This window comes from Aspergillus piperis, assembly GCF_003184755.1.
Source record: "Aspergillus piperis CBS 112811 unplaced genomic scaffold BO85scaffold_15, whole genome shotgun sequence".
Classification (NCBI taxonomy): domain Eukaryota; kingdom Fungi; phylum Ascomycota; class Eurotiomycetes; order Eurotiales; family Aspergillaceae; genus Aspergillus; species Aspergillus piperis.
The window spans coordinates 348,822-374,837 of NW_020291605.1; the positions used below are offsets into that span (position 1 = coordinate 348,822).

The following is a 26,016-nucleotide window of genomic DNA, read 5'->3' on the forward strand; positions in this document are numbered from 1 at the left end:
TTTGCTTTCCATCCATTTCCTCCTCGCACACCCACTCTAACAGTCTCGGAGTTTAACTGGCGGCCTCTCTTATTTTACCCTATCGACACTGCCGCAGTGCCACCAATACACTCGCCACTAACTAGTGGAGATTTTTTTTCCGGGAAAACAGAAGAAGGTTCAACAAGGGTACTAATTCATCTCACTGGTTGGGACGTCTTTGGTAACCCAGGCTATCTCTCTCCTATTTTCGGTTGATATATTCTTGATCTCTTTCATCTTCTCGTTATCCTACAACTTCTTCCCTTCCCTCAGTTCGTTTCACCTCTGCATCTAGTCGGGTTGGGCTTCTGAGCTATCATTTTCTATACATCTTGGCATATGGTGCTCTTTGCTATACATATCTTTACTTGAGAAAGGAATTTTCCGCTGCGAACCGCGCATATGATTGCGTTACAAAATCACGCTATCTTGCCTCCTCCCGCCAAAGTGGATATCTCACTGCTGCTGAAGCCTCAGGATGAAGAGGAAGCCGCCTCGGTGACTACAGCGCCTAGCTACCAACCCAGCGCAATCCCACCACCCTCGGTGGCACCGACGTTGCCAGTGGCTGCCCCAGCGTCGTTGTCCTCGGTCCCTCCAGTGCCCCAGCTTACGTCCAAGATCCCGGCTACGGTGCCTGCCAAGCGCCTTCAACCTGCCCACACAGCAGAGTCGCCGGCTAAGAAGCAATCCAAGTGGTCCCCGGAGGAAGATGCCCTGATTATTGAGCTACGAGGGAGTGGCATGAAATGGGAGGATATTAGCAAACGGCTTCCTGGCCGAAGTGCCATCAGTTGCCGTCTACATTATCAAAATTATTTAGAACGCAGAAGTGAGTGGGATGAGGACAAGAAGAACAAACTTGCGAGGTTATATGAAAGGTATGTTCTATGCGACAGCGAGGCGGTGCCTCGAGATTAATCAAACGGTTGTTGATTGTCATTGCAGATTCAAGGCAGAGATGTGGTCAAAGGTAGCAGAGGAGATGGCCATTCCGTGGAGGGCTGCAGAAGCCATGCACTGGCAACTGGGAGAACAGGAAATGGCGCGTCGAGCGGGAGTAGTCCCATTCTCATTATCAAGTACCGCCATAGATCCACCAGCGCCCCGAACTCGCAGAGCCAGCACGTCTCTAGCTCGACCGAGAAAAGGATCGACATCTCGTCCAATCCCTCCTCCGCCGCAACTTCCTTCGGTGGAAGAACTTACCGCTGGAGTTCCTGCATTTGCACCGCACCCAACTTTTCCGGCTCCTCGCGAACCCTATAGATTGGGGCGACCCTTGGACCTGGGTGGTCACAGTGGTCATTTGGGACCCAACCTCGGTCTGCCCCCTCGAACCCTCCCGTAGAGGGTATGAAGAAAACGATGTCTATGCCTGTGTGTTTTGCGTTATTACGAATTGCATAGCGCTGGTTGGAGGTATATCTTCTTCACTCATGGGAGGGCTTGTCATATAAGAGCTCTTCCGAGTGCGTGTGTGCGCGTTTTTCATTATCCTCATCTGGCTTTGATCTTGCTACACATGAAAAGGCACCTTCGAGAGGAGGCCTCAATTTGACGAGTCCAATGCTCGTATCGTCATTCCTGTCGTGAGTGCTATGCAGATGTGGGAGACGGGCTTCGAGGCTGGATCTCGATGATCCCACTGCATTCATGTATCTCATGGTGATCCTGGGTTTATCCGTGTTGCGATCGCCCACCAGTTGTCTTTCTCATATCCTGATTCCAGGACATGGCCTCCCGCCTTGTTGATATCCTGCTGGAGTTCCGACTCCTTGTAAAGGTGGTAAAACCGATGGAACACCTTGGGCTCGTTGGAAGGAGCGTCCGCAGAAGTGGTTCCCTTCATGACCCAGGGAACCATTATATCTTGCGGATCACCTTTGTCCCAACCTCTACGGCTGCTTTTCTGTTCCAGGGCCCAAGCATAAATCAGCGCTCTCCCACCCGGAGAATCTTCGGTAGCAGGTTTCAGCGTACGCAGGATCTCGCGAATAGCTTGAACCCTTCGTTCAGGAGTGGACAGGTGGTGGACGACAGCAATCGAGATGGCGAAGTCGAAGAAGGAATCAGGATGTGGGAGGTGGAGAATATCGGCTATGATGGTTGAATGTGGCTGATGCTTTTGTGCAATTTGGGCCAAATTCGCGGATCTGACATGGAATGATCAGCTTTTGAATACAATGGGAGGTATATGCCTGCGTACCACAGGCTCTTTTTGGGACAGGAATGACATGAGAATACCCATATACGAAGTACGGTAGATAGAAAGAAACAAAACTGAAATTGAAATCCAATATTCCAAGACGAGACGAGATATTCTGCAAGGGAAAGAAACATACCTATCCGAAGCAACAATAAAGACCTCGCGGTTCACGGCCAGATACTTGCCATTGCCACATCCCACATCCAAACCAACGGAACCGGGCTCTAAACCTTTGAGAAACTGTTCCACAATGGGCCAAGGCTGTCGAAGGGTTAACACAGAATCCCCAGATTGCAATTGGAATATCGAGGAGGGGGGTTGAGTTCGGCAGGAAAAGAAGCGGTAGTACCTTATAACGAGTGGAGGAAAAATGACTGGCAATTTGTTGGTACACTTCATGGACATTCTGCTCTTCATACGATTCCTGATCAGCCGAGGGGATGTTTGCCAGGGCTGGAACATTCGGGGCAGCCATCTTTTTTTGTTGGTGGTTTTCCCTCTTGGTTTCCCACACTGAATAACACTGATCCTGCAGATACCCCTCCCACGATAGAAATTAAATGTGTTGTTTCTACGAGAGTTTCGGGGTCGTTCTCTAGAGATTATTGCAAGCCGGCTGTAGGCTTGGAAGCAACCCAGATCTCTGAACTGCAGTGCGATGTAGAAGTTGATTGAATGATTGGAGCTGAAAACGTGCAAAGAAACGAAACAAATTTGGATGTTTGGAGGAGGGGCCGAATTTCTCCTTCTACACACAAGACGTCATCTCGCACTGTATGCTGTATGGTATCGGTAATACTACCTAAGAGCCCACTGTATGTAATATTAATCATCACGTTAGTTACCGTACACCACGTGCTCATTGGCGGTTTGGCATCAAAGGAAGCAAACAATCCCCACGATTTATCAGGAACATTAAGACTAGTAGCAGCAATTCCCTTGCTTGTCAATTCCTCTCGGCGTTGATATCAGATATCAACAGCCACTGCTCCGATATAAGTTCTAGCTTTCCTCCATCTGGGAAGGCATCTTGATCTGGTCAGTATCATAATTACCCCCTTCCAGACATTGTAAGCTATTCAAGAACGCACCTGTGGCCCCTCCCAATTCTGTACATTCTCCTATAGTGGAAGAAGCCCCTCGCGGGGCAATTTGATTATATGAATGATGAATAGCCTGACCTTGGATATTACATTGCAATTCACTGAGGATTCCAGTCTATTCATGTCATTTCCTGTCATTCCTTGAACATTCCCCTTGACACTACTCTATCTAATTCGTGAACATAGAACGAACTAAGTCCCTCCCTGTTGGTCTGCAAACACCGACAGACACAACGACGTAGATCGTTGAGCTCCAGAAGCAGTTCAGCTTCCACAATATTTCTATCACAACCACTTTGAATAGCTTCAGACTGCTCCAAAACCATGGCTTTTCAACCTACTCCGGCGGACATTTCTGTCGCCATTACCACGCCCATGGCAAGTTCTAGTGCCGAGCCACGCTTGCTAACAGAGCGTCGTATCACTCCCACTTGGAGTGTCTCGCAGCTTAAGGGCAAGCTGGAGACTATGACAGGCGTACCTCCCGGTAGCCAGCGGCTGCTTCTCAAGTCCCCCGGTCGTCCTGACCAATGGGTTGAAGGCGACGACTCCATCATTGGGGACTGGGGGTTGATGAAGGGTTGTGAGATTGAGGTAGGTCTTGTTCTTCTGTTCATCTCGATTTCTGGAATCCCCGACGTTCTCCTGTCTCCTGTGATAGTAGATCCTGGTCAATGATCGGTTTCGATTATTACCCGCTCAACGAATCCATGTGTTGCTTCATTTGAAGACCTTGGTTTCCTTTCATTCATTTTGAAAACACGTCTCAACCAGGAGATTGCCAGTTTATATAATGAGCATTTACTCATGTCTCAACCTAGGTGCACGATACTCGTCCTCAAGCAGCCCGGCCAAATTTCACCGACCTATCATCCGTCGAGAAATACGTCCTTCCTACATCCACCTACGAATCACTCTCGAACTCTGTTCTAGCATGGAAGAAGAACCAAAAACTTGGCCGGTTCGATCCGAACGCTCTAACCCCGGAAGAGTCGATCCGTCAGCAATCAGAGAGAGATGCTGCTGAGATTCAACAGAGAGGTGAGTAACCAGATGTCCTTGAGCTTGTTACTCTGATCGGGGTGTTGGCTTAGCGAACTTTCCACTCGAAAAGGAACTGTCCTGGGGCTTAAAGCAGAAGAATTCTGATGGTTTTACTTATCTAGGTATTGCTGTTGATAAACGTGCTATCGTCTTGCCCTCGTCCCCGCCTAATATCCGACGAGGAACGATTCGATTTGTTGGTCCAGTGCCTACGATCCCTTTCCCGGGCGTGGACCCTAAGAAGGTGCAGTTAGATCCCGAGGCTCTCCCTCTCTGGGTGGGCATTGAGCTTGATGAGCCGTTGGGGAAGAACGATGGCAGCGTAGGCGGCCAAAGGTTCTTTACCTGCCCGAATAAGACTGGTGTTTTCGTGAAGCCTGAGAAAGTCGAGGTAGGAGACTTCCCGCCGTTGGACTTGGATGACTTGGATGATGAATTAATGGAGGAAATTTGATACGTTTCTTCCAAAGAGTCAAGTATGAACACACGGATTAACACAAAAATAAAGCAAAGCCTGCTACAATGTACTCCTAATCTCCCTCAAGTTACTCCGATAAATCTACAGCTCATGTCCCCTTGTTCATTGATAACCCACTGTCTGCAAAATAAAAAGGGAGAAAAGAAGGAAAGAACACAGGAGAAGAAAAGAATGGGGGACGAAGCCTTGAGGACGTGAGCAGACTTCCATCCCAACAATTTCACGTAACTAGCGCTAATCCAGAGGTCAAAGCCCGGTGCTGGGCAGGATATAGGTGGTGGGTGTTTCAAGATCATAGGAGACGCATAGAGCGAACTCGGACACAACGTTTCAAACGAGATCACGTTGCCTTACGTCCGCCTGCTTTCTGTTTGCCCTTCGGTCGACCTTTTACGCCGGTCGGACGGCCAGTCGGTGTGCTTGAATCCCCGTCCATGGCTCCGGGTTTGGTTGCCGACCCGGGAGCAGAGTCGTCGTTCTCCACCGGGACGCAGCCTTGTGTGAAGAACAGCCGGGCATCCTTATTCTGCGTATTGGCAAAACTGTAATAGTTGCCTGCAAACTCGATTAGGATTTCCATCGGTACGGTGCCAAGTCTCCCATATTGTCAAGGAAGGTTGTAATACGGAGCTCACTCACCTCTTGGTACCTGGAAGACACATCCTTTGCCGGCACTGAATCGTACACCGGATATGTCTACTTGCACCCGACCCTGGCAGATGTAGAAAACCATGTGCATTTTCTTAGAATTCTTGGGCTTCTTAACCCCTCCAGGCGGCAGTTCCACAATCCCAGAGCCCAAGAAGGGCGAACTGAGAAGTTTGGCAAACCGCCACGAGGAGTCCTTGACACTCCTTGTCTCCATCCCAGCAGGGGCGTACGCAAGGTCTACGAGCGACTACGTTAGTACACGGCAACCACAGTTAAAGGAGAGTACATACCAACGATCTCCTCTTCTTCACCAACTGCCTGGGCTTCCTCGTCCCACCTCCTGATATAGCCATGCAAAATCCCGCTTTCCTTCTCCCAGGGATCAACATATCCGTCTTCTTCATCCGAGGAATCGTCGTTTTTACCCTTCCTTGATTTAGATTTCTTATTAGGGCGGCGCTTGTTCGATTTCGGTTTCTCTGGTTCGAGTTCTTCCGTACGGATGATCTCCTTGATGGTCGATAGCGGATACCGTTGGCCCTCCACAGCTTCACCATCGCCATAGACGCATCGTTCATTTCGCCAGTATGCAAGAGGTCTGACAGAAACACGCCCGGATCGTGTATGGGTGGCAGCGCCTTCGGAAGGTACTTCGCGCTTCAGGATATAAAGACTCCGACCCTTCAATGGCCCTGTGCGGTTGACATAGTTCTCCACCACCTTGTCCAGCTCTGCATTGCCTGAAGGACTTGGGTTTTTATCAGCTTTGTCCGATACCCTAGGCTTTTTCGACGGCCGTTCTTTCTCCACTTCATCGCCAGATTTGCGTTGCGTTCGCGGCGGCCTCCCAGGACGTTTGCGTTTTGGTGCCGGCTGTTCTTCCTCAATCTCCTGCGCCTGCGCAGCCGTGGACGCTCCGGCCCTTGCACCTTTCACACCTCTAACAATCCTTGGAACAGGTTTGGCCTGTCCTCTCTTGCTGCGGGATTCGGAGACGGTTACCGGCGAGTCCAGTTCGGCGCCAGTGTCATCTTGTTCATCTGCATGGTCGTCCGTCGAGGCATCATCGCCTGCATTGAAGCTGTCCATAATGTCGTCGTGTGTCTGTGCAAATGAATGCCCGTTCTCGTCTCTGTTTAGCTGATTCTCGGTATCGCTATCGGAAAAGCCGGAGTCCATAGGCTCCTCTGTTGGTTCATCATTAATTTTATTGTTCCGTGCACCATTGACTTGGTTTAGAACCGGTGGCGCATTTATGGAACGACTAGTAAGTGGAGATACATCTCGTCGTGATTCCCCCCTCGCACTCCCCAGGCCTTTACCGTCTGAGGGACTGGAAGACGGTTGTTCGCGTTGCGGGCTTTGGGAGGATCGCAAGCCGGGAGTCCTCCGAGGTGAGCCAGTCAGCCCGGTCTTCATGGGAGAGCGCGCAACAGGAGGCGGGAAGTAAGAGCTCCGTCTGCTCTTTAGGAAATCGGTGGGGTTCGGACCATTCCCTGCCAAATAGTCATCATCGTTAGTATTCAGCTACAATAATGACGAGCTGTGAAACGCACCTTCGTCGATAGACATGCCATCCGAGCCGGTAGAATCCTCAGCTTGGTCACTGAAGCCATTCTCTTTTACGGGCGACGTCTCGGGCGAAGAGAATATCCCATCAACTTCTTCCATTCCATATTCATCACGTTTCCCTTCCTTCAACATTAACCCCGTGCGCCTGTGACAGTCACCTGCATCAGCCTCCCGAAATTCTAATAGGTGGAAGCGACTTGAACGGGAGCAGGGGATAGAACAAATACTGAACAGGGGCGATCAAGGAGAAATGGCATCAATGATACCGACCTTCCAGCTTTGCCAACATTGGCATAATCGAACTCGCGAGCCTTCGCAGGGCCCCGGGGAGCCATTGTTCCGGAGATTCGGGAGCTGTATGCGGCAGCTTTGAGAGAGGCAACGAGAGGGCTTCAGCGGTGAGACGCGTACGGACCGGGCAGGATGCGCGGGAGACCTGCCGTGTAAAACGTAAGTAGGCGACTGTAGGAGATCACAGTAGTTGCGATTTAGCGGAGAGGGGAAAGAAAATCCCAGGTCTTGGGGATGGCGAATGAATGCTGCGGAGGGGAGTTGGAATCCGTGAGGGCGGCGAACAAACACGCGCGGAAGCGCCGCTAGTCCGGAACCGTTTGGGACGCGTCCATCTTTCACTTTCAACGATTCATCATCTCAGTTGCACTCCCTGACTACACCTTTCTTTCCCTTTCGCTCGCTTATCGTGATCGCAAAGTCCCGCCTGGAATTAACACAATCATGGGCGATTCAGCAGACAACTCCACTGGCCCTCCCCCGGGGGAGTCTCCCGTTACTGCAACAGGCCTCTTCATCCCTCCAAGTATAGATCACTCTCAGCTCTTCGCCGGAGAGTCCTACTCTTACTATTCACCTTGTCCTCCTGTCATTGCAGCCTCCAAAGTCACTGAATCTGCTACGAGCTCTTCACCAAATCACCTTGTCTTGGGCGTAGACGAGGCCGGACGCGGTCCAGTTCTAGGCCCCATGGTCTACAGCGCTTTTTACTTGCCCCAAGATCTGCACCATTCCCTCTTGACTCGTGATTACAGTTTCAACGACAGCAAAGTTCTCACGCCCGGCGTGCGCGCTAATCTCATGAAGCTATTATGCACCCCGGGAAATCCCCTACACGAATCCTGCGGATGGGCCGTGAAGCTACTATCAGCGCGTGACATCTCGTCCGGTATGATGCGGCCTGGAGCGGGAGCTTATAACTTGAATGCGCAGGCAATGGATGCTACAATTGAACTCATTCGTGAGATCATTGAGGATCGCAACATGGATGTTCGAGAGGTCTACATCGATACGATTGGAAACCCCGCAACCTACCAACAGAAACTCGAAAAGATATTCCCATCACTCAGAATCACCGTGGCGAAGAAGGCCGACTCGTTATATCCGTGCGTGAGTGCTGCAAGCGTTGCTGCCAAAGTCACCAGAGACGTCGCATTGGATCTCTGTCATCAGGCTATATATGAAGACGTCCATTCGGAAGATGCATCGGAGGCGGTGGTGCCACAGAGTTGGGGAAGCGGCTATCCCTCTGATTCAAAGTGCGCTAATTGGTTGAAGAAGAACATGGATCCGATCTTCGGATGGGGCAACGAATGCCGATTCAGTTGGGGCACCGCCAAAGAGTTGCTCGAATTGAAGGGAAGGCCAAAGGTCGACTGGCCTGGAGAAGAAGAAGAAAGTACGCAGCTCAGGGACTTCCTCTTATCTTCAACCAGTAACACTACTAAAGCTCAGCACGAGCTACTGGAATGGTACGGGTCAAGGTCCACTGGGGTCCTCTCTTAGCCAAACATGAGTTTATCCTATATCATACGCAGATGCGGAGGTGACGATAATAATGACCAAATGATACCCACTTTCTTTTGCAATGTGATTGCTCTTAGGTTCTATGGAAGCATATGTAATTGTTGTATTTTGCACTTATATGGGAAAGTTGAAGCAAAAACAGAATATAGCGGTTTAACATATTAAAAGGGGATAGCTTGGGGATGGTAAGCCATCGGGTATCTAAGTTAAGTACGAGAAGACGGGCTGTGTGAAGGTACAGGAGGCTCCCGAGGTAAAGCAAAATGCTGGCAAAAATGGCAGAAACATCTGACGCTGGCAGAACACAGCGAACTTCACAGTGTTGTAGTCGCAAAGTAGTAGTTGTCCCAAAGATACTCGTAATCATCAATGACACTGCCTACCAAATCAAGCAGAGGTTTGCCCCTCATCTTGCCGGTCAGGCCTTTCAACCAGGACCTGTGTAAAAGTCAGTACAATACTCTATCTCCTTGTCGGTAGTGTGGGAAAGGCGGGAGTGCCGTACTTGGTAATGTTTTCATAGAAAGCCCCACGCATAAACCACCAACCCATCGCCCAACCTCTCTTCTTCAGTTCCTCCCGCTCCAGCCCGGTCAATCCCCGAAGGCCGCCTGCAACTCTTTCGCGAAGATCAGCTTTGGCTAGTTGTCGACAGCCATACTCCATGCCGAACCCAATGAGCCAGGGTTTCCAACTCCGCCTGTCTTTGCAGTATCGTTGCAGCATGAGCGCATAGACTACTGGTCGGAGGATGTATAGAATCTCAGCGAATTGGCCCTGGCCAGTGACTCGGTGCAACAGCGTTTTCGGTGGCTTGATATCGTCGGCCGTGAGTACTTTAGATATCAAATAGTTCGAAAGGTCGTCCACATTAGGCAGAGAAGGAAGCGACAGGCCTGTGCGAGGCATGGTCCAGCACAAATCCGACGACTTTTCGCTAACAGGTGTCTGCATGCCATTCCAGTCGCTATTGTCCTCCTCTTCCAGCGATCTGGGATCTACTTCCCGTTCAGGAAGTGGAGGACTGACTAATGGTCTAGAGTTGGTGAGACGAAGGAGCAACAGGCGACAGATGGCCTTAGCGGCTTCGATTAGGACGATGACACGCCAGCGCACCTTCTCTCCACGACGCCGAGCCGCCATCTCCCACAGCAGTTCCGTATACTGAATCATCTGTAGTGCGATGGCGATCCTCTGATACAGTGAAGAGTGGGAGGTCCAATACTTCGTGTAGCGCGCATGAGGTGATGGTGTAGGCCGCGGGATCGTTGAAGGTAGCCTAGAAATGACTCGCGAAACCAAAGAGTCATGGTAGAGAGACAGAAGCTGTACCCCTGAATGCACTTTTTCGCAAAAGTCAGTATTAAATGAACGGCTTCTTCGTCTAGGAGGGAACCATTAGGAACGCTTGAATAACGTACCGCACTCTGAGCTTATCTCCGAATCTCGGTATCGTCCTACACATGGTCTTCAGTTTTCCATTTCCTCGGCCAAGTTTCTGTACCTCAAGCTTCATGCACTAACCTGGGATGATGTATGTTAGAGACCTCAACGCGGACTCCACTTGGCCCACAGAACTAGCATTCTTCGTCACGAACTCCTCGTACAGTGGGAGCCATTTGGAAGGTTGCAACAGTGCGGCAGGTATCGGGTTTTGGGCGCGCCATGATGACTCCATATTCAGGGCAAAACCATGGAAAATATAGGATGGGCTTAATGTCCTTGATATCAAGAAGTGGCTTGAAAGAATATGAGTGGAGGTCCCCCCCAAGCGTACCCAGTCGTGTCAGCTGGGCTGGATGAACGACTTCATCTACGGCGTGAACTAGTTCCGGGTGGGTAGGGAGAGGTAGGCCGAGGTAGGCACCAGGGTAGCGGCTAAGGCACGTGTCGGGTGCTTGCCAAGAAATGTGATATTACAACAATACAGTGATTATATTAAAAAGCGACTTGGACAAACAAGCGATAATGCTTGGGTTATATTGGAAGCCCCCGATAGAAGAGCATTGGCATCTATCTACTGCCTAGGTAGCTTTTGTGGAAGTTCTCCTGTAAACCCAAGCGCAGCCCTTGAAGCCCAGTGTACTGTGTTCACTCATCTGCAAACTTCCAAAGGCCACCGGGACGCATTGCCTCTCGATATCGGTCTCGCACCTTCTCCCTTTCAATTTCCCTTGCCTCCTCATGATCGCGCTGCAATTCCTGTGTATCAGGCATATCTGTGCGCCAGTATCCCGGTGGCGATCCCGATCGCTGGTGGTGATGCCTATGCTTCCCAAACCGATTGGCAATGAGCCTGGCGTTCGCCTCTTGCAGAAGGCTCTTTCGATCCTCCGTGCTTAGTTTATCGAGTATATGTGCTTCCTCTCCCAAATAGTCCTCCAGACTCTTCTGCTCTTCCTGTTCTCTGTCCTTGTTAGAGGTTGCGTTCGTCGGAAGTCCGCCCAGGCGTGCCATGGCATGGAACTTGCCTCCGCAGCAGCTGGGGCGCATACAACCCTTCGCACACTTGCGCTCGTCTGTGGTGCGGATGACACTGCTAAACGCAAAATTTACCCCTTGGTTATAGTTTGGATTAATCCTGAAATGGGTGAGTTCGAGACGATGCAGCGGCAAAGTTCTATATGGTATACGCGTGGCGTTCTCCTTCACCCGTTGTGCTTCGCTTCCCGAAGACGAGGTGGCCTGAGTGAAATCATGTTGAATATCAAGTTTCGAACTCCCCTGCATGATTTCTGATTCAGAATTTGTCTGTCCTCCCCTGCTATTATTAGACAAAGTTCGTCCAACAGAAGGAGATCGCTGCACTGCGCAGCCCCTTGTGAATTCTTCATTGATATTCTTGGGTTGGAGCTGTTGTTTGGCAGGCACCGGTCCTTCAAGAAGACCTTCCAGTCTCTGTACGGCAAATTGGCCTTCCTTTCCTGGGTCTGGAAGTGGCGACCTAGCTTCAAATGCCGACGTGTTAAGTCGGTTTGGTGTAGCGACGTTCACGTCATTCTCTTCGCCATCCTCAGCCATCGCCGAGATGGGGTATTTGAGTCTCGGTTTTGATCCCTTCGCGGCTGCTGTGCCTAACCGTTGGTCATATCTATTGATGCTTGTGTTGCCATTGACCGATTGCAGTATCGTGGGTCGTCTCGAGAATGATTGAGATCTTGCTGGGGGCAGGCCTTTGCGTCTGGCTTCAATTGCTGGTGAAGCCGCTCGCTCGGAGCCAATTTCCTTATACTTCTTTCTCTTAGTTGGCGTTTGAACCAAGACACCAACCTCATCTAGGTCCTGGGTCCCAGTAGCCCCGCAACTAGATAATGACCCCCCCAAAGGGCTAGATGATAAACCCTCGTCTCTGATAGAAATAGGCTGGCTTGAACCACTGTTACCATGATTAGGGGCATTATCGTGAAGTGTTGGGCATATTTGATGAGGCGGTTGTGATGCTGAACGTTTCCGTTTGATAGTTGCGGCCGGAGCAGTTGCACTCTGAGCTGCAGCTGGCTCCCTTGGCACGTCGGCATTCGAAGATTCATCATAGTCACCTAGTCCTGAAGTATGCATAATAGGGGCGGAAGCTCCTCGCAAAACTGGATGCATGGCCGATTTCGAAGAGTTTATTGGTATAGACGTTGATAAGTTAGTGAATAAGCGTGAATGTTCTTCACAGCTGTTTCTCTTAGCCCGCTGAAAATCCACTGCTTCTCCATCGAGCACCAATGTGAAATTGTCGCGGTCCAGGCTCTTCCTCCAATGCATTAATTTCTTTTTGTGACGTTTGATTTGTCTTCGAAGTTCGCCAGAGGCTTTCATAAGTGTCTGAGCTTCTGTGTAAAGCGCGGCATACAAGTCCCTCACAGCCATTATCTCAGTAGAGTCGAAGCTCTCGGAGTCCTTGCGGTTGGCACATATACGATCTATAGCGCGATGCGGCGCGTACGTTGCTTCCAATTCGAGGGACTTCTGAGCAGTAACTTGGTCTTCAGTGGACCCAACATCCCCGAGACGCAGCTCATCCCGTAGAATAGTAATCTCATCCTTTAAGGCTGTCAATTCTGCATCCGCTCTTTTCCGTGCTTCATCTGCAATTCTAACCCTCTCCTCGGCCGCCTGCACCTTCGCGTCTCGGAGAGCAAGTTCTCGTTGAAGGGTCTTGTAGACATCTTTGAAACAATCGCCAAAGGCTTGGGTAAGAGAGATTTGGAACTGTTCAAGAGCCTCCATTGATTAAAGTCTATGCTACATACAGGAGAGGTCTCCCGGATGTACGTAGTAGCATAGGGCGGCTGTGACACGCGACTTTGACGCGCAAAGATAGATACCCGCATTAATACCACCAGTAGTTTCCTGATTGTATGAAGTACAGAGGACCGCTCTATTACCTCGGCACGTATCGTATCGTTCGAGACATCGGTCCGCCATACATACCGTATCAACCACCCTCAGATAAGCTCCGCCCTGACATTATTAGGCGAACAGGCGGAATAGGAAGTGGTACCTCCGACTTAAGATTGCGTTCATCCAGCAAGCACTGACTTGTGCAGTCGGTTGTTCCGACTTTCGTGACTTCCTTTAACCCAGCATTGCATTCCCAGTCACAAAATGCCAAAGAGGCGCAATGCTGAAGATCTTCCCCCGCCAAAGCGTCTCCGCATGACCCCCAACGGCCATCTCGATCACATATCCAGACTAAGTGACGAGCTCCTACTTCATATATTGTCTTTTCTTCCCCTCCCCTCTCTGCTTGTCTGCCAACAGTATGTCCTCCTCAGTTAAAGTGCCGGCCTCACAGCTCATCACTTCTCCCCACATAGACTCTCGCGTCGGTTCCATGTGTTAGCTGGAGATTCGGAGCTCTGGAAAAGACAGTATTATTCTCGATGGGTACGGCCTCGAGCACGTCGGTTACCAAATGCTAGGCGTACACTCTTATCCCGCTCTGAAATCGAGTATTCGCCTAGGGTGTCTACCTGGCTTGACCACAGTCACTTGGCAAAGGAAGGAGTGGCCACAAATTGGAAACGACAGTATCGTCTGCGACACAACTGGTCGAGGGGAGCCTGTCGGGTCACAGAGATCGAGTTTCCACAACCGCTTCGTCGACAGATGCTAGTAACATTTTGTGCTGGTATTGTGTTTACAGCGGATTCAGATCACGGCTTAAGAGCTTGGGCCGCCGAGAAGCCTGGACAATGCTTAGCAAGGTCTCCTTTGGCAAAATCGCCGTCGCGATCGTTACCCGCTCCCACAGCAATGGCGGCTGCAACGAGCGGTCCACAGCAGAGCTTAATAGATGTTACAATTGGTTTTGAGGATGGCCGTCTCGGCGTCTACACTCTAGACACAACAAATTTCTGGATTGAAACGCGCTTCGCCTACGTCGAAGGCACCGGTGAAGCCATCACGGCAATGGCCTCGTACTCCCCTTTCCTGCTTTTAGTTTCTCAACACAAGGTTTTATCTCTATATGAAACAATCACAGACGAAGACGGTTGGTCATTAACTCCACGACTACTAACTACTCTCAAGGCGGACAGTATATTGGAGCCAATATCGCTATCTGTCCGCGCTGCGGGTCCCAAAATAGTAGCGTCTATAGTGTACAGTTTTTACCATATAGGCTGCGGCTGGTCACTAGGTATTCAAGAATTGCAGTTCGGCTTGGACGGTCAGCAGCTGAGTTCTCGGCTTGCTACCACAGTCGACTGCCAATACGGGATTGTGTCCCCAACTTCTCGCAGCCGGTCAAAAAGGGACTATCGCACCACATATGTGGTAGGCTCCGGGAATGAGCTAAGTACAAGGCCACCCGGACCTTCGATATCACACTATGAACCACCAACCTCGGTGTCCTATTCTCATCCTTACCTTTTGACTTCGCACGCGGACAATACCTTGACTGTGTACCTTGTGGTCTCCACTTCGACCAGCCTTTCCGTGACAAGCTGCCAGCGTCTCTGGGGCCATACATCGTCCGTCTCAGCCGTGCAGGTTAGTGATCGTGGTAAGGCAGTTTCGGTGAGCTCCAGAGGAGACGATATCAGAATATGGGAACTTGAATCTTTGGTCTCTTCACTCGGAGGGTACAGGGCGTTCAGGGACGGGAATAGCATCCGAGTAAGCCCAGGGAATAGGGCATATCAGCGACATGATAGCCTTGACTTAGTGTCGGAGTCTTCTCAGGGTCAGCTCAACGCAAACCGATCAAGCTCGGTCGACAACACCTCCGGGTTAACAAGGATGCACAACTGTGTTGGCTTCGACGATGAGCGAGTCCTTCTACTCCGCGAAAAGGAAGTTGGGACGCAGATGCTCGAACTATATGACTTCACGTGAAATGAAAATCTTGTAATCTATAGATACCATAGATCAGAGTTCAAGCCTGGTCATGAAAGCCTTTATGAACCACCTGCTATCCAAAAGTCCGACCATGTCGCTAAGAAACTTCCGAACGTCCATTCGAGAAGAGGAATTCATGGCAAGAGCATTCAGTAGCATGAGGAAAACCGAAGAGTAAGCGTAGACCTTTCTAGATCGACATGGGAAACCTCAAGGTGCAAGCAACCAAGGTGTCCGGTCCCGGAGAGGACCTTGGGAGGGAGCCATAAGAGTCACGGCGTAGTTTAAAGCGCTACCATCCTGCCCTGAAGTACGGATGGTTTTCCTCTCCTCGTACTTTTCTTTCTCCCGCGGTCATGCTCGATGTTCTTTACTGTTCGACACGGGCGGCCTACTAGGGGACAGTCTCATTACAATATCCACACTTCTACCCCTGTGATATAAGGCTGCGCATACACTCGCTAATTGAAAGGCATCTAAATATGAGGCACGGAGGGTGAAAATAAATTTCAGCGACTGATGAGAATATTATCTAGGATAGGATGAGCCTGCTTTCGTCCTCGTTGTCGCGAAGGAAAAGCAAGAGTAATGTACCAATCTCACGAAGGTCTGGTTAGGGTCCCTCCCGCCAAACACCTCCTCTGCTTTCTCATCGTGACTGCTGCGATCGCCACCACATGTACGGCATAATGGCGGATCGCTAAACGCTACCTGGAAAAGCTAAGTAGGACTTGGCTTAAGGGCACAGCATGGGTGTGGGTATGGCGCGAAAAGCCAGGATCTCACCCAGGTCTGGAAGCGGGCAGGTGTTGTGTGTTGCGGCCTCCCGGCGTTAAAGCCCTGCAGGAACCACGGGAAGCGCTCCCCCGCACCGACTGTCCGCATGTCTGATTTATTTTTCCTTCTGGTTATTATTTATCGGCGCTAGCAAGAAATCCCTACCTAAATTTCTGATCGCCCAGTTTCCACCCCCCTCTCAAACCCTCACCTGGCCATCACCATCCTCTCTCTTACTTACCTCTTCACCCCAAAAATTCTTTACCAGTTCACCTACATCCTATATCCACAATGAGTTTCCAAGCTGGAGGTCGTGGCTGCTTCAACTGTGAGTCCCCCCCGCTCTGTTCCGTCGATTGTTAAACCTGAGCCCTTCGATTCTGTCATGCACCTTGTGTGCCTCCATTCCCGCAGTTCCAGCCGAGGGGGAGAAAAAAAAACGGCTTCATTGATCATGATTGCCCATCATCCACCGAGTTTTACTTGGTGTCCTCAGTTTACAGCTGGGATCCCTTGACTTTTCATGATCACTCACCTATCTGTCTCATTTTTTTTTTCTTCTTCATAGCGAATGGTCCTGCCGTCTTAGCGCGGTGGCTACCATTCCTGGTGAAGCGAATCTCTGGATTGGCACGGAAAAGCTAACAAAAGATCTTCATTCATTCTAGGCGGTGATGCTTCCCACCAGGTAAACCTTTCCCCTGTCACCATCGTCCCCTCATAACATCCTCGGCCAGCATTTTCTGGAATTGTTTCTATAATCATGGTTTGGGAACGTTCTAACCTCTAATCTCTACAGGCCCGTGACTGTCCCAAGAAGGGCACTCCTACCTGGTATGCTTAACTTGCACTGTCCATTTTCCTCTTACTGTAAACATTATTGACTAAGTTCGGTAGCTACAACTGTGGTGGTATGTCTCCCGACCTTGTCTCTACATCAATGACCAATCTTCCTCATTCCTTTTCGTTCACTGGCCCAATTTCATTGCGCCCTTTTCCGTTGATTCTTAGCCACTCTATCTAACCGCACCTTTGTACCATCACAGGACAGGGACACGTCAGTAAGTCAACCAGCAAATTCTCCAGTTCTCCGTCGTTTGATTATATATATATCTTCCTTTGTCTTGCCGAGATGCTAACAAGCCTATCATGCAGGCCGTGAATGCACTGTAGCACCCAAGGAGAAGTCCTGCTACCGCTGCGGTGGTGTGGGCCACATCTCCCGTGAGTGCCAGGCTAGCCCCGCCGAGGGTTTCGGTGGTGCTGCTGCTGGTGGTGGCCAGGAGTGCTACAAGTGCGGCCGTGTCGGTCACATTGCTAGGAACTGCCCTCAGAGCGGCGGCTACGGTGGTGGCTTTGGCGGCCGTCAGCAGACTTGCTACTCTTGCGGTGGCTTCGGACACATGGCTCGCGACTGCACTAACGGACAAAAGTGCTACAACTGTAGGCTACTGCACCCTTCACAATCTCTCAGGTTCAGTCAGACACGCTAACACTGTATTCCTAGGCGGTGAGGTCGGCCACGTCTCCCGCGACTGCCCTACGGAGGCCAAGGGTGAGCGGGTGTGCTACAACTGCAAGCAACCTGGTCACGTCCAGGCTGCTTGCCCTAACTAAATAGTTGATCTGCATGCTGCATCGTTTGTCTTCTGTCGCGCTATCATACGCGAGACCAGGATATCGGGATGACCTTTATCGCGCTCGCCGTGATGATCTACAATCTCTTTACCCCGATTTCTCTGGTCTAATGCACGACTTGGCTTGCGAGCCTGTCTCTGATTGACTTCCTCCGCCGGCTGACAATGATATCCAAAATGATATCCAGTTATCGTGGAATCAAACGGATGAAGTCCGGTGTTCCAAACAATAAAAGCGGGAGAATCAGTTTGTAAGACTGATAAGTGGTGGCCTGGGTTTGCGGGTGGGCAAACATGTGAAATGATGTGTAATGCGGAAGAAAACTTGTCCACAAAACTAGCATATGAAAGCAATTTCAATTCCACGGTTCCATCTTAGTCAGGCCTTTGCCTGCTCGGCATGTACCTCCTGGGAATCGTTAGGGGAGTAGTGTTTATCTGTCAGAAACAGGGTGGAAACAATATTTTTTGGTGATCATTTTCAGTTCTCCGTAGCATCAGCTACTTGCATAAAAAATTCCATTATTCTAAACACATCATACGCCGCGGACTAATGTATCGGTCGCGGTTTCTGAGAACACGTTCAAGAACTGCAGCTGCACATCATGGCTCTCTTGAAGCGAGGGACATCCCCACAAAAGCGCTCCTCTTCATCATGATTCTGTCCCCATTCTTCATTGAAGGGATTAAGTGCCATATGCATTACCCTTCCGAGTACCTCTCGATCTCCACGGCGTTCAACACGTTCAATAACTTCATCGAGGATCCAGCCGCGAGGCAGGAACTAAAGAAACATAGCCACCCATTAGTGTCGTGGCGGGCCAGCAGCGAAAATAGTAATGGTAGGCTTACCTTTGGGTTTGTACTCTTCATGATCCTTTGTCTTTCCAAGTCTTGATCAACGCCCCAGTCCTCTATGATTCGTTGTCTCCACTTGTCAAGCCAATCTCCGACTCGTTGCCTCGCGGAATCCTCGGTGTATCCGATGCCACCAAACCCTTCGTTATGAAAGAAGATAGATGCTATCCTCTCTCTCGTCTCTTTCGTCTCTATGTCCGACAGCGATATGTTTGACAGTCTTCGGAAAAAGTGATTGAAGTCTAACTCCAAAGCCTCCAATGTATCGAGCAGTTCCGAAAACAGTACTTGGAAGTCAGTTTCCTTTTGGCTGCGCAAGCCTAGCCTGTTGCTCATGATGCGTTTATATTCGTTCAGGAACACCATCCTGAACTCCTTGCCTGTTCGGTCAATGATCTCCTCCGCACGTTTAATGATGGCAGGCGCGGCTTCCTCTGTCACACCATCCCTCACAAAATCTTCCTTGTCAACGTCTTCACCTGCACCAATGAGTTCTCCGAGTGACTCGCCGAGCCTAACCAGATTCCACCAGATGATGCTGGGTTGGTTCTTGTAACAATATCTCAGGAGATGGTCATCATGGTTAGGCGTGTACTGAGGATCGAAGTTGTCCATGAACGCGAATGGGCCATAATCTAATGAAAGGCCATAGATTGAAGTATTGTCAGTGTTCAACACCCCGTTCATAAATCCATATGCTTGCCAAGCAGCAACGGTTTTAGCATTTCGTCGTGCAATTTCACGGTACAACCTTGCAAACCGATTCTCTTCCGAGCCTGGCGGCCCTTCAACTTGGTCCCAAGATACATGTCTGGGAGGGTTGTCTACAGTATCAGATGACTGACTCTGGTCCAACGGCAGCATAGCGGGCAAAGCCTCCCAGCCCTGGAACACATTCTCTGCGACATACGTCGCCAATTGTCTAATCAGCTCACGGTCTCCTCGTGCCCGTAGGAGGTCAAATGTTCCGATCCTTAGCCACGATTCAGCAAATCGAGCAACTATAGCTCCGGGCTCCAAACGTTCGCGCAACACCTTTGACTGAGGCAATAGGGTTATAGACAAAGCTCGAGTGGTTGGAACACCAAGTGCAGAAAGGGCTTTGCTCGCAGTTAGTCGAAGCTGCACAATTAGGACATGCGGAAGCAATACCTTCTGATACTATGTATTCCCTGATGCTAGAGCGAAGCACAGCCTTTCCATCGGCGAAGCGGGAATAAGGAGTCCGCCCCGCACCTTTTAGTTGTAACTCATAGCGAGTACGGGTTTTCGGGTTTGTAGTTTCGAAAAGGCTGATTGCACGCTGGAAAACAACCAATTGTTAAGCTCCATCAATGAAAAGTTGTATCTAGAAACAAGCACTTACTCCGTCGCCAAGTTGCCCAGCCCACGAGCCGCTGCGATTTGTCAATTTCAAGGAACAAAGATATTTACTGTCCGGAAACATACAATTGCCATCCTTGAAGGTATTAGTGAGTATTAATTTCGGTCTAAGAAATTGAAAGGTCTCCAACGTCTCTCACCTCCGTAACATTGTGCCCAAGGATATATGCCACCCTCGTTTTCATCCCAGTAAAATTCATTTCCCGCAACTAAAGCTTTGAATTTCGGGGAAAGCTCTTCACCGGGCTTTAAACCAAGATCATTCATGGCCTTTGGACTCACCCCCAGAAGTTCGCTCTCCTCCGCCGGCTCAGGTCTGACGAAGGTATATAAAGCACCTTTTACTAACCGTGGGCCGAGTGTCTCACGGGGAGCTCGATGTGACACCTCAGGGGTCTCAAAAGCTGGGTCGGGAGGAAGCTTGGAAGTGAAGACATTGGACTTAGGGAGTTCGGCCAACGAAAGCCCTCCGTTTGCGTCGGAGAGCTGCGACGCCATTTGAGTTAAGCGATTTCGACTGATCCGCGATGGATAGAGGATACTGCGGGCCAACATAAAACGAGCGCGGAGAAGGCCAGGATGAGCGACAAATAAGCCCATGGAAGACCTAAAACAGTGAGCGAGGGATGTGTCAAGTATATACGGACCCTCGACAAGCTACTTAGGCAAATAGGAAGATGGCTTTTACCGGGTTCTATAAGAAGAGTTTTGACTATCACTGCCAGTGTAGCTGTTAAGTTTAGTTTATCAGTTAGTTAACCGACGAGTACTCTCTGTATTAGCAATTGACCTGGGTCAGTTTAAGTAAGCCGGCGAGGCGAGACCTGGGCTATGACATCATTCTCCTCAACCAGTTCCGCCAACCGATCCCGCATTTGTCTGCCTCTTGATGGACTACAGGCTGGTAACGCAATTGCCTACCATTGTAAGATAGAACCTCTTCGTCGGATTATGGCGGGGCAAGGCGGAAGGCTCGGAGATTCAGGGCATGCGCAGCCGCAGCGCGGGATGAAGCTGGATGGCTTGTGGAGCCGGAGCTGATCCGATCCGGTTCGTAGAACGGAGTATTAATACATCATCCATTTCTGCACCCAAGTATAGAACTTCCAAAGGTCTCCTCTGCCTTGCGAAAGAAAAGAAAGAAACTGGAATCAGTCGTGTCTACGAACAAGGATATTACCACACCAGTCATACTGAATAGCAACAAAGATGGCCAACACCCTGAAATCTATGCCATCCGTCAAATTGAATGACGGCACGTGTGTTCCCCAGGTAAGTTGTAGTAGGAGCAGACTCATTTGCAATTCTATTCTTTTGGCAACCAATTCAGTTACATTTGATAACGGAAGCAGCTTGGATATGGCTGCGGCACAGCTTGGTATAAGAAGGAAGGGGACACTAGTATCAACCGAGAGCTCGTTGAATCCATCAAAGATGCTATCCGACTGGGGTATCTCCACCTTGATGGTGCCGAGACTTACAGAACTGAGCCTGAGCTTGGTCTTGCCATCAAGGAGAGTGGCGTGGAACGAGATAAGCTATTCGTAACCACTAAGGTGAGCGTAAACATCGCAGATATTCCGAGGGCAATCGACGCAAGTCTAGAAAAGCTTCAGCTGGATTACGTTGATCTGTAGGTGATCCGCCCCGCCAATATGTTTCTACCGGCTCGAAGAACCTTGGTTTACTGCCAGATGCGAGGACTAACGGGGGTTACATATAGGTATCTAATTCACTCGCCTTTTTTCGCCAGCTCATCTAGCGACCTTCAAACAGCCTGGGCTGCTATGGAGCAGGTGAAGGCCGCTGGAAAGGCACGGTCAATTGGCGTGTCTAATTTCCTGCAAAGCCATTTGGAGGCTATTTTGGAGACAGCCACAGTTCCGCCATCCATCAACCAGATTGAATTTCATCCCTATCTACAGCATGGCAATCTACTCGACTTTCATAAGAGCCAAGGCATCCAAACAGCAAGCTATGGGCCTTTAACTCCTATCATCCGATCAAAGGGAGGGCCAGTGGATGACCTGCTGCCACATCTGGCCAAAAAATATGCAGTCAGTGAAGGGGAGATCCTCCTGAGATGGTCCATAGACCGTGGCTGTATAACAATCACGACTAGTAGCAAAGAATCCCGCTTAAGCAGCTATTTGCGCGCCTTAACCTTTCAGTTGACTCCTAGGGAGATTGATGATATTTCCGCTGCGGGGCAGCAGAAGCATTTCAGGGCATTTTGGCAGGGAAAGTTCGCGTCAGAAGATCGTTCGTGAAAACTATTGGTCATACTTGTATACAGCGTCAAACTCAGGCCTGTTCTGAGATTGTTGGATGAATTTAGATTCAAGCCTGGTGATTTCTGATGAACCGTCAAGCCAATGGTATCTGAGGTCGTTGCCTTTAATGCAGATTTACCTGTGATAACCAAGTACTAGGACATACAGCCATGAGTCTTCCGTTTGCCACTGCACATAGATAGGGACCAAAAGAACGAGGGCCATGGAGAATTGCAAGCGGTACGTAGTCGGAGAAGACTGGTTGAGAAGTAAGAGCTTCAATCTTTGAAGTTTGGTACGGAGTAAGGTGCCTAGTAGATAAGCGGAGAAGACCCGCTCTAGACTAATCATAAGCAAATCAATTACTGCCAAGCGTTTCCGCTTCGACCGCCAGCCAGCATCCCCAGTCGCGATCAAGCCCCCCCAACCCACCCTCATTGTCGGACGGAAAGGCGATCCCCATCTCCAGAGGAAGCTCCTCGGCGCTCTCCTTCCTTGTCGTCTATTCCTTGCTGTTACGCCCACATCAACACTAGCGAGCCAGAGGCTCCCGTCCTCTATCCTTATGGCCTCGAGAGTCTCATTCTAGCTCCGGCATACATTGGCTGTTTGTCGACGCTACTTCTGTACGACAGGTCGGGACTGGTTTCTTATCGCGTTCCCCATTCCAGCCAATTTTGTGCAAAATTCCCCGCCAGCTGAATCCAGACCGGTTGGCTGTGGGTGAATCGATTCGGATTTAAAGCGCTTGTGTTGTTGAACGCTCGTTTATTTCGGTCTCTCTCTTAGCGTCACAGGTCGCAGTTTTGGGGGGGGGGCAGTCGGCAAAGGCCAACGAGGAGCTCAGTCCGCTCGGTATCCAGATTCTGACACAAGATAAAGGGAAAGGGGAAGACTCAATAACAATAAGGAGGCGCGCTGGCAGTTCTTGAAAGGTGACTTTTCACAAGGTCACACTACGTGGTCCCTGAACCTGTTCCTGGGAAGTGCGATGTTCGATAGTGGCGGCAATTGAACTCCAATTCGCGTAGCCACATGATACTGGGAGCTAACGCCACTCAGGGAAGTCAAAAGAGAAGGAAGGAATACTTGGTATTGGTTCATGGTCAGTCGAAAAGAGCTTGCTCGCCGTCAGCCACGTAGGCTTTTGATCAACGGACTGCAATGTCGGGGGACCAGCCCTATCGCTCCGCGGATGATGAAATAAAAGATCCCAAGTTCATTAACGAACAGACACATAACTCCGGTCAATCTTCAATCGACCAACGATTGAAGCGGCTTAGGGAAGAAATCCTTCCGTTCTACCCCTTCCTTCTCACTGTTCCCACTGATGTGCCTTTCCGCCTGGGGAGTCGCTTTGTCAACAACTGGGCTGTGGGTAATGACGGGCCGTTTACACCGGAGGAGCAACAACTACAATATATGACATTCCTTACACATCACGAAGGGGATTCCTTGCTAGTGGCTGTGGGTGACTGGTCTGACGCGACAGGAAACGTCATGTCCGACCAGCGTTCCGGAGGCCAGAGTGCTGCAAGCACACCATCCAACAACTCGGTGAAGAAAAAGATAACTTTTAACGACTACAGGAACAGAAGGAAGAGTGGCGCCTCCGCTTCCCCTGTCGGCCCTGAAGTCAGTAAGCAAAGCACCTCAGTCCTTGATACCCCCGAAGCAAGTCAGCGAGCTGCTAGGGCTAGCCTTCCTAGCAATGACTCGCAAAAGCCCGCGGGAAAACCTCCCGTCCAATCGCGAGCTGCGTCTAACTCGGGGGGCATCGAGCGCAAGCGCCCGTTTGTCGATGGCACCTCCGATTCTTCGAGGTCACAGCATAAGGTCGCGGCCCCCAAAAAGCCGAGGATATCTCCGAGTCCTGCAAAGACCGAGCGGCTGAAGGGTAACGCCTTGCCTGCTCTCCTGTCACCGACCCTTCCCCCTACTTCAAACAGTCCAAGACTGCCTCGGCTTCTGTCTCCTACTCTTCCGCCTGATATTGAGAAGGAATTAGCTGGGCTTGGAGAAGGCCCCCTGGGCCTAGGATCATCACAAAGCGACGGCGCTTCGAATAATGATTTATCATCGGGATCAAAAATCCAGAAGGCCAAATCTGCCGTTCACGCTTCGTCACAGCCAGACTCAACACACTCTTCGGGCTTGCATAGCAAGCAATTTTATCATGGAAATGACAAACGACGGCCCTCAAGCACGGATGTCTCAACTTTGGACAATTCTCTGGCCTCCAAAGGTAATCCAAAAAACCATGTCGGAAATACGATGTCAAGATCAATCGGCTCGCCACCGGTTCTACAGGATGCTTCGGCTAGAGCGCAGTTGGTCGTGAAATTGAAATATGGAAGATCAAACCGGAAGCGGATCGAGGCTCTCCTGAAATTTTCTGGCAAAAAGAAGCCGGCCCCGCCGGGGTCACCTGTGAAGAGTGCACTAGACATTGAGCCCTCTCAGACTCAGAAAGCCAGGCAGGCGGCAGCGAAGGCTCCAGCGTCGGAACATCCCGATCACAACAAGCCACAACGGTTGGAAGGGAAAGGGAAGCATATGGGCACAATTACCGTCTCTCGGGAGCACTCAAAAGTCCCTGAAAAGCCTCAAACGCCTATGTCTTTCTCCTCAAACCTGACTGTAAATCCATCAGACAGATCGAAAGCTAGTTCAACGACGCCGGTAAAAGACCCTAAGTCTTCTGCCAGCCGGTTTGATCCATACAGCGGCAATGACGGAAAGCCGTCTTCTCATCCAGCCGTCAAGCGCCCCGGTAATTCGGCCACTCCTACAAAACTCGCATCTCCGCAATCGACTAATACGGCATCACGTCAATGCGACCGTCGAGCTTGGAAAGATGAGTATCAGAAATATTCAAACCTGGGACGTGATTTAAAGCATGCTGCGGAGCGGCACACAGCCAAAGATCGCGTAACTACCGTTGATGAAAAACTCGCGGCCGCTACAGCAATTGAGGCTATTCTTTGCTTCATCGTGGCATTTGTTGCCGATGATCAATCCAAAGCGCTATCCCGGCAAACTGCAGATTCGTCTTCCTGGCTATCTATCCTCGCATATTGGCGTGTTGTGAAAAAGAATAGCACTCCCTATCCGCGCCTGCATAGCCTCTGCCTCATACTTGGTGCTGTCTCTTATGATGCCATTCACGCACTTGATCTTGAGCGACTTGCCGCCACACCTTTACCTGGGGAGAACACGCCAGCGCCCACTCCAGGGAGCGATGAAAACCCTGCTGCATCGGAAGACCATAAGAAGAGCCGGAAAGAGTTTGTGGAGCTGAAGAATAGACCGCACGAGTGCTATAGAGAATCCCAGAAGTTATGGCTCGAAGGCTCACGCGGTCTTTGCGAAGATGTTCTTTCGCGTGAGTTTCCAAGTACCTGGTCTAAACGATCCAAGAATTTCTCAGAGTTGGGAAGGCAACGCTTGAGAGCTGGCGACTATTCTGGCGAATTTTTTTTGCCAGTTGGACGGACCAACACCCCCCTAGAGGTAGTCCGGTTCAGTCACGCATTTCTGAGTGAGTGGTGCGCCAAGGAAGGTGTGGGATGGAACAGCCGACTCAAGCTGTAACTGTGACGAGTTCATCCAGGCGTTCTGCTATGTCGTTCGTGTCACAATCTGCGGTCCATTTCAATGGCTTTCAGTTGGCGTTTGTGGCAGCAGGCGTGTACAGGGAATATATTTTGCCTGCTGTTATTGTTACATGATACCACGGGTTGTATGTGCTTATGCTTAAGAGGAGGCAAACATTCATCTTTTATTTATCTGCAACGTAGGTCTGGGAGATACGTTGGGGGTGCAAGAATTTTCAATCGACTACATGCTATATCATTCA

The 26,016-nt window shown here is 50.3% G+C and overlaps 12 protein-coding genes across 12 annotated transcripts; 7 read left to right on the plus strand and 5 right to left on the minus strand.

The window, feature by feature from the left end:
- Positions 1-220: 220 nt before the first annotated feature.
- BO85DRAFT_74031 (MYB DNA-binding domain protein) lies at positions 221-1,564 on the plus strand. Its single transcript, XM_025665635.1, has 2 exons — positions 221-902; positions 970-1,564. Exons 1-2 carry the CDS (start codon positions 424-426, stop codon positions 1,370-1,372), a joined length of 882 nt encoding a protein of 293 aa, XP_025513473.1. The 5' UTR covers positions 221-423; the 3' UTR covers positions 1,373-1,564.
- BO85DRAFT_74008 (tRNA (carboxymethyluridine(34)-5-O)-methyltransferase) lies at positions 1,433-2,947 on the minus strand. The gene is made up of 3 exons (XM_025665634.1): positions 2,580-2,947; positions 2,367-2,491; positions 1,433-2,177 (listed from the first exon to the last, which is right to left on the minus strand). The coding sequence occupies exons 1-3, from the start codon at positions 2,703-2,705 to the stop codon at positions 1,685-1,687; spliced, it is 744 nt and encodes a 247-aa protein (XP_025513474.1). The 5' UTR covers positions 2,706-2,947; the 3' UTR covers positions 1,433-1,684.
- A 710-nt stretch (positions 2,948-3,657) lies between these two features.
- On the plus strand, positions 3,658-5,318 carry BO85DRAFT_498685 (TBCB family protein; the record flags this gene model as incomplete). The annotated part of the gene is made up of 3 exons (XM_025664038.1): positions 3,658-3,927; positions 4,155-4,374; positions 4,428-5,318. 3 exons carry the CDS (start codon positions 3,658-3,660, stop codon positions 4,829-4,831), a joined length of 894 nt encoding a protein of 297 aa, XP_025513475.1. The 3' UTR covers positions 4,832-5,318.
- Positions 5,196-7,413, minus strand: BO85DRAFT_440382 (Cupin domain protein; the record flags this gene model as incomplete). The annotated part of the gene is made up of 5 exons (XM_025658764.1): positions 5,196-5,410; positions 5,495-5,743; positions 5,797-7,002; positions 7,063-7,223; positions 7,349-7,413. The coding sequence occupies 5 exons, from the start codon at positions 7,411-7,413 to the stop codon at positions 5,196-5,198; spliced, it is 1,896 nt and encodes a 631-aa protein (XP_025513476.1).
- A 301-nt stretch (positions 7,414-7,714) lies between these two features.
- Positions 7,715-8,958, plus strand: BO85DRAFT_451338 (ribonuclease H2 catalytic subunit RNH201). The gene is made up of 2 exons (XM_025660568.1): positions 7,715-8,768; positions 8,806-8,958. The coding sequence occupies exons 1-2, from the start codon at positions 7,814-7,816 to the stop codon at positions 8,883-8,885; spliced, it is 1,035 nt and encodes a 344-aa protein (XP_025513477.1). The 5' UTR covers positions 7,715-7,813; the 3' UTR covers positions 8,886-8,958.
- A 71-nt stretch (positions 8,959-9,029) lies between these two features.
- On the minus strand, positions 9,030-10,806 carry BO85DRAFT_451339 (peroxisomal membrane protein PEX16). The gene is made up of 4 exons (XM_025660569.1): positions 10,421-10,806; positions 10,318-10,353; positions 9,402-10,239; positions 9,030-9,334 (listed from the first exon to the last, which is right to left on the minus strand). The coding sequence occupies exons 1-4, from the start codon at positions 10,572-10,574 to the stop codon at positions 9,211-9,213; spliced, it is 1,152 nt and encodes a 383-aa protein (XP_025513478.1). The 5' UTR covers positions 10,575-10,806; the 3' UTR covers positions 9,030-9,210.
- Positions 10,807-11,225: 419 nt separating this feature from the next.
- Positions 11,226-13,194, minus strand: BO85DRAFT_451340 (uncharacterized protein). Its single transcript, XM_025660570.1, has 2 exons — positions 11,368-13,194; positions 11,226-11,296 (listed from the first exon to the last, which is right to left on the minus strand). The coding sequence occupies exons 1-2, from the start codon at positions 13,112-13,114 to the stop codon at positions 11,241-11,243; spliced, it is 1,803 nt and encodes a 600-aa protein (XP_025513479.1). The 5' UTR covers positions 13,115-13,194; the 3' UTR covers positions 11,226-11,240.
- A 394-nt stretch (positions 13,195-13,588) lies between these two features.
- BO85DRAFT_451341 (WD domain protein) lies at positions 13,589-15,334 on the plus strand. The gene has a single exon (XM_025660571.1). It carries the CDS (start codon positions 13,997-13,999, stop codon positions 15,224-15,226), a length of 1,230 nt encoding a protein of 409 aa, XP_025513480.1. The 5' UTR covers positions 13,589-13,996; the 3' UTR covers positions 15,227-15,334.
- An 872-nt stretch (positions 15,335-16,206) lies between these two features.
- Positions 16,207-17,662, plus strand: BO85DRAFT_74283 (putative zinc knuckle domain protein (Byr3)). Its single transcript, XM_025665636.1, has 7 exons — positions 16,207-16,334; positions 16,675-16,694; positions 16,806-16,840; positions 16,904-16,917; positions 17,162-17,278; positions 17,353-17,449; positions 17,514-17,662. The coding sequence occupies exons 1-6, from the start codon at positions 16,298-16,300 to the stop codon at positions 17,427-17,429; spliced, it is 300 nt and encodes a 99-aa protein (XP_025513481.1). The 5' UTR covers positions 16,207-16,297; the 3' UTR covers positions 17,430-17,449; positions 17,514-17,662.
- A 434-nt stretch (positions 17,663-18,096) lies between these two features.
- Positions 18,097-20,848, minus strand: BO85DRAFT_451343 (YdiU domain protein). The gene is made up of 6 exons (XM_025660572.1): positions 20,025-20,848; positions 19,951-19,960; positions 19,868-19,898; positions 19,654-19,804; positions 18,496-19,601; positions 18,097-18,427 (listed from the first exon to the last, which is right to left on the minus strand). Exons 1-6 carry the CDS (start codon positions 20,482-20,484, stop codon positions 18,227-18,229), a joined length of 1,959 nt encoding a protein of 652 aa, XP_025513482.1. The 5' UTR covers positions 20,485-20,848; the 3' UTR covers positions 18,097-18,226.
- A 94-nt stretch (positions 20,849-20,942) lies between these two features.
- Positions 20,943-22,373, plus strand: BO85DRAFT_401636 (aldo/keto reductase). Its single transcript, XM_025657167.1, has 3 exons — positions 20,943-21,156; positions 21,237-21,517; positions 21,608-22,373. Exons 1-3 carry the CDS (start codon positions 21,094-21,096, stop codon positions 22,152-22,154), a joined length of 891 nt encoding a protein of 296 aa, XP_025513483.1. The 5' UTR covers positions 20,943-21,093; the 3' UTR covers positions 22,155-22,373.
- Positions 22,374-23,321: 948 nt separating this feature from the next.
- BO85DRAFT_376862 (uncharacterized protein) lies at positions 23,322-25,751 on the plus strand (the record flags this gene model as incomplete). Its single annotated transcript, XM_025656239.1, has 2 exons — positions 23,322-25,542; positions 25,645-25,751. 2 exons carry the CDS (start codon positions 23,322-23,324, stop codon positions 25,749-25,751), a joined length of 2,328 nt encoding a protein of 775 aa, XP_025513484.1.
- Positions 25,752-26,016: the final 265 nt, after the last annotated feature.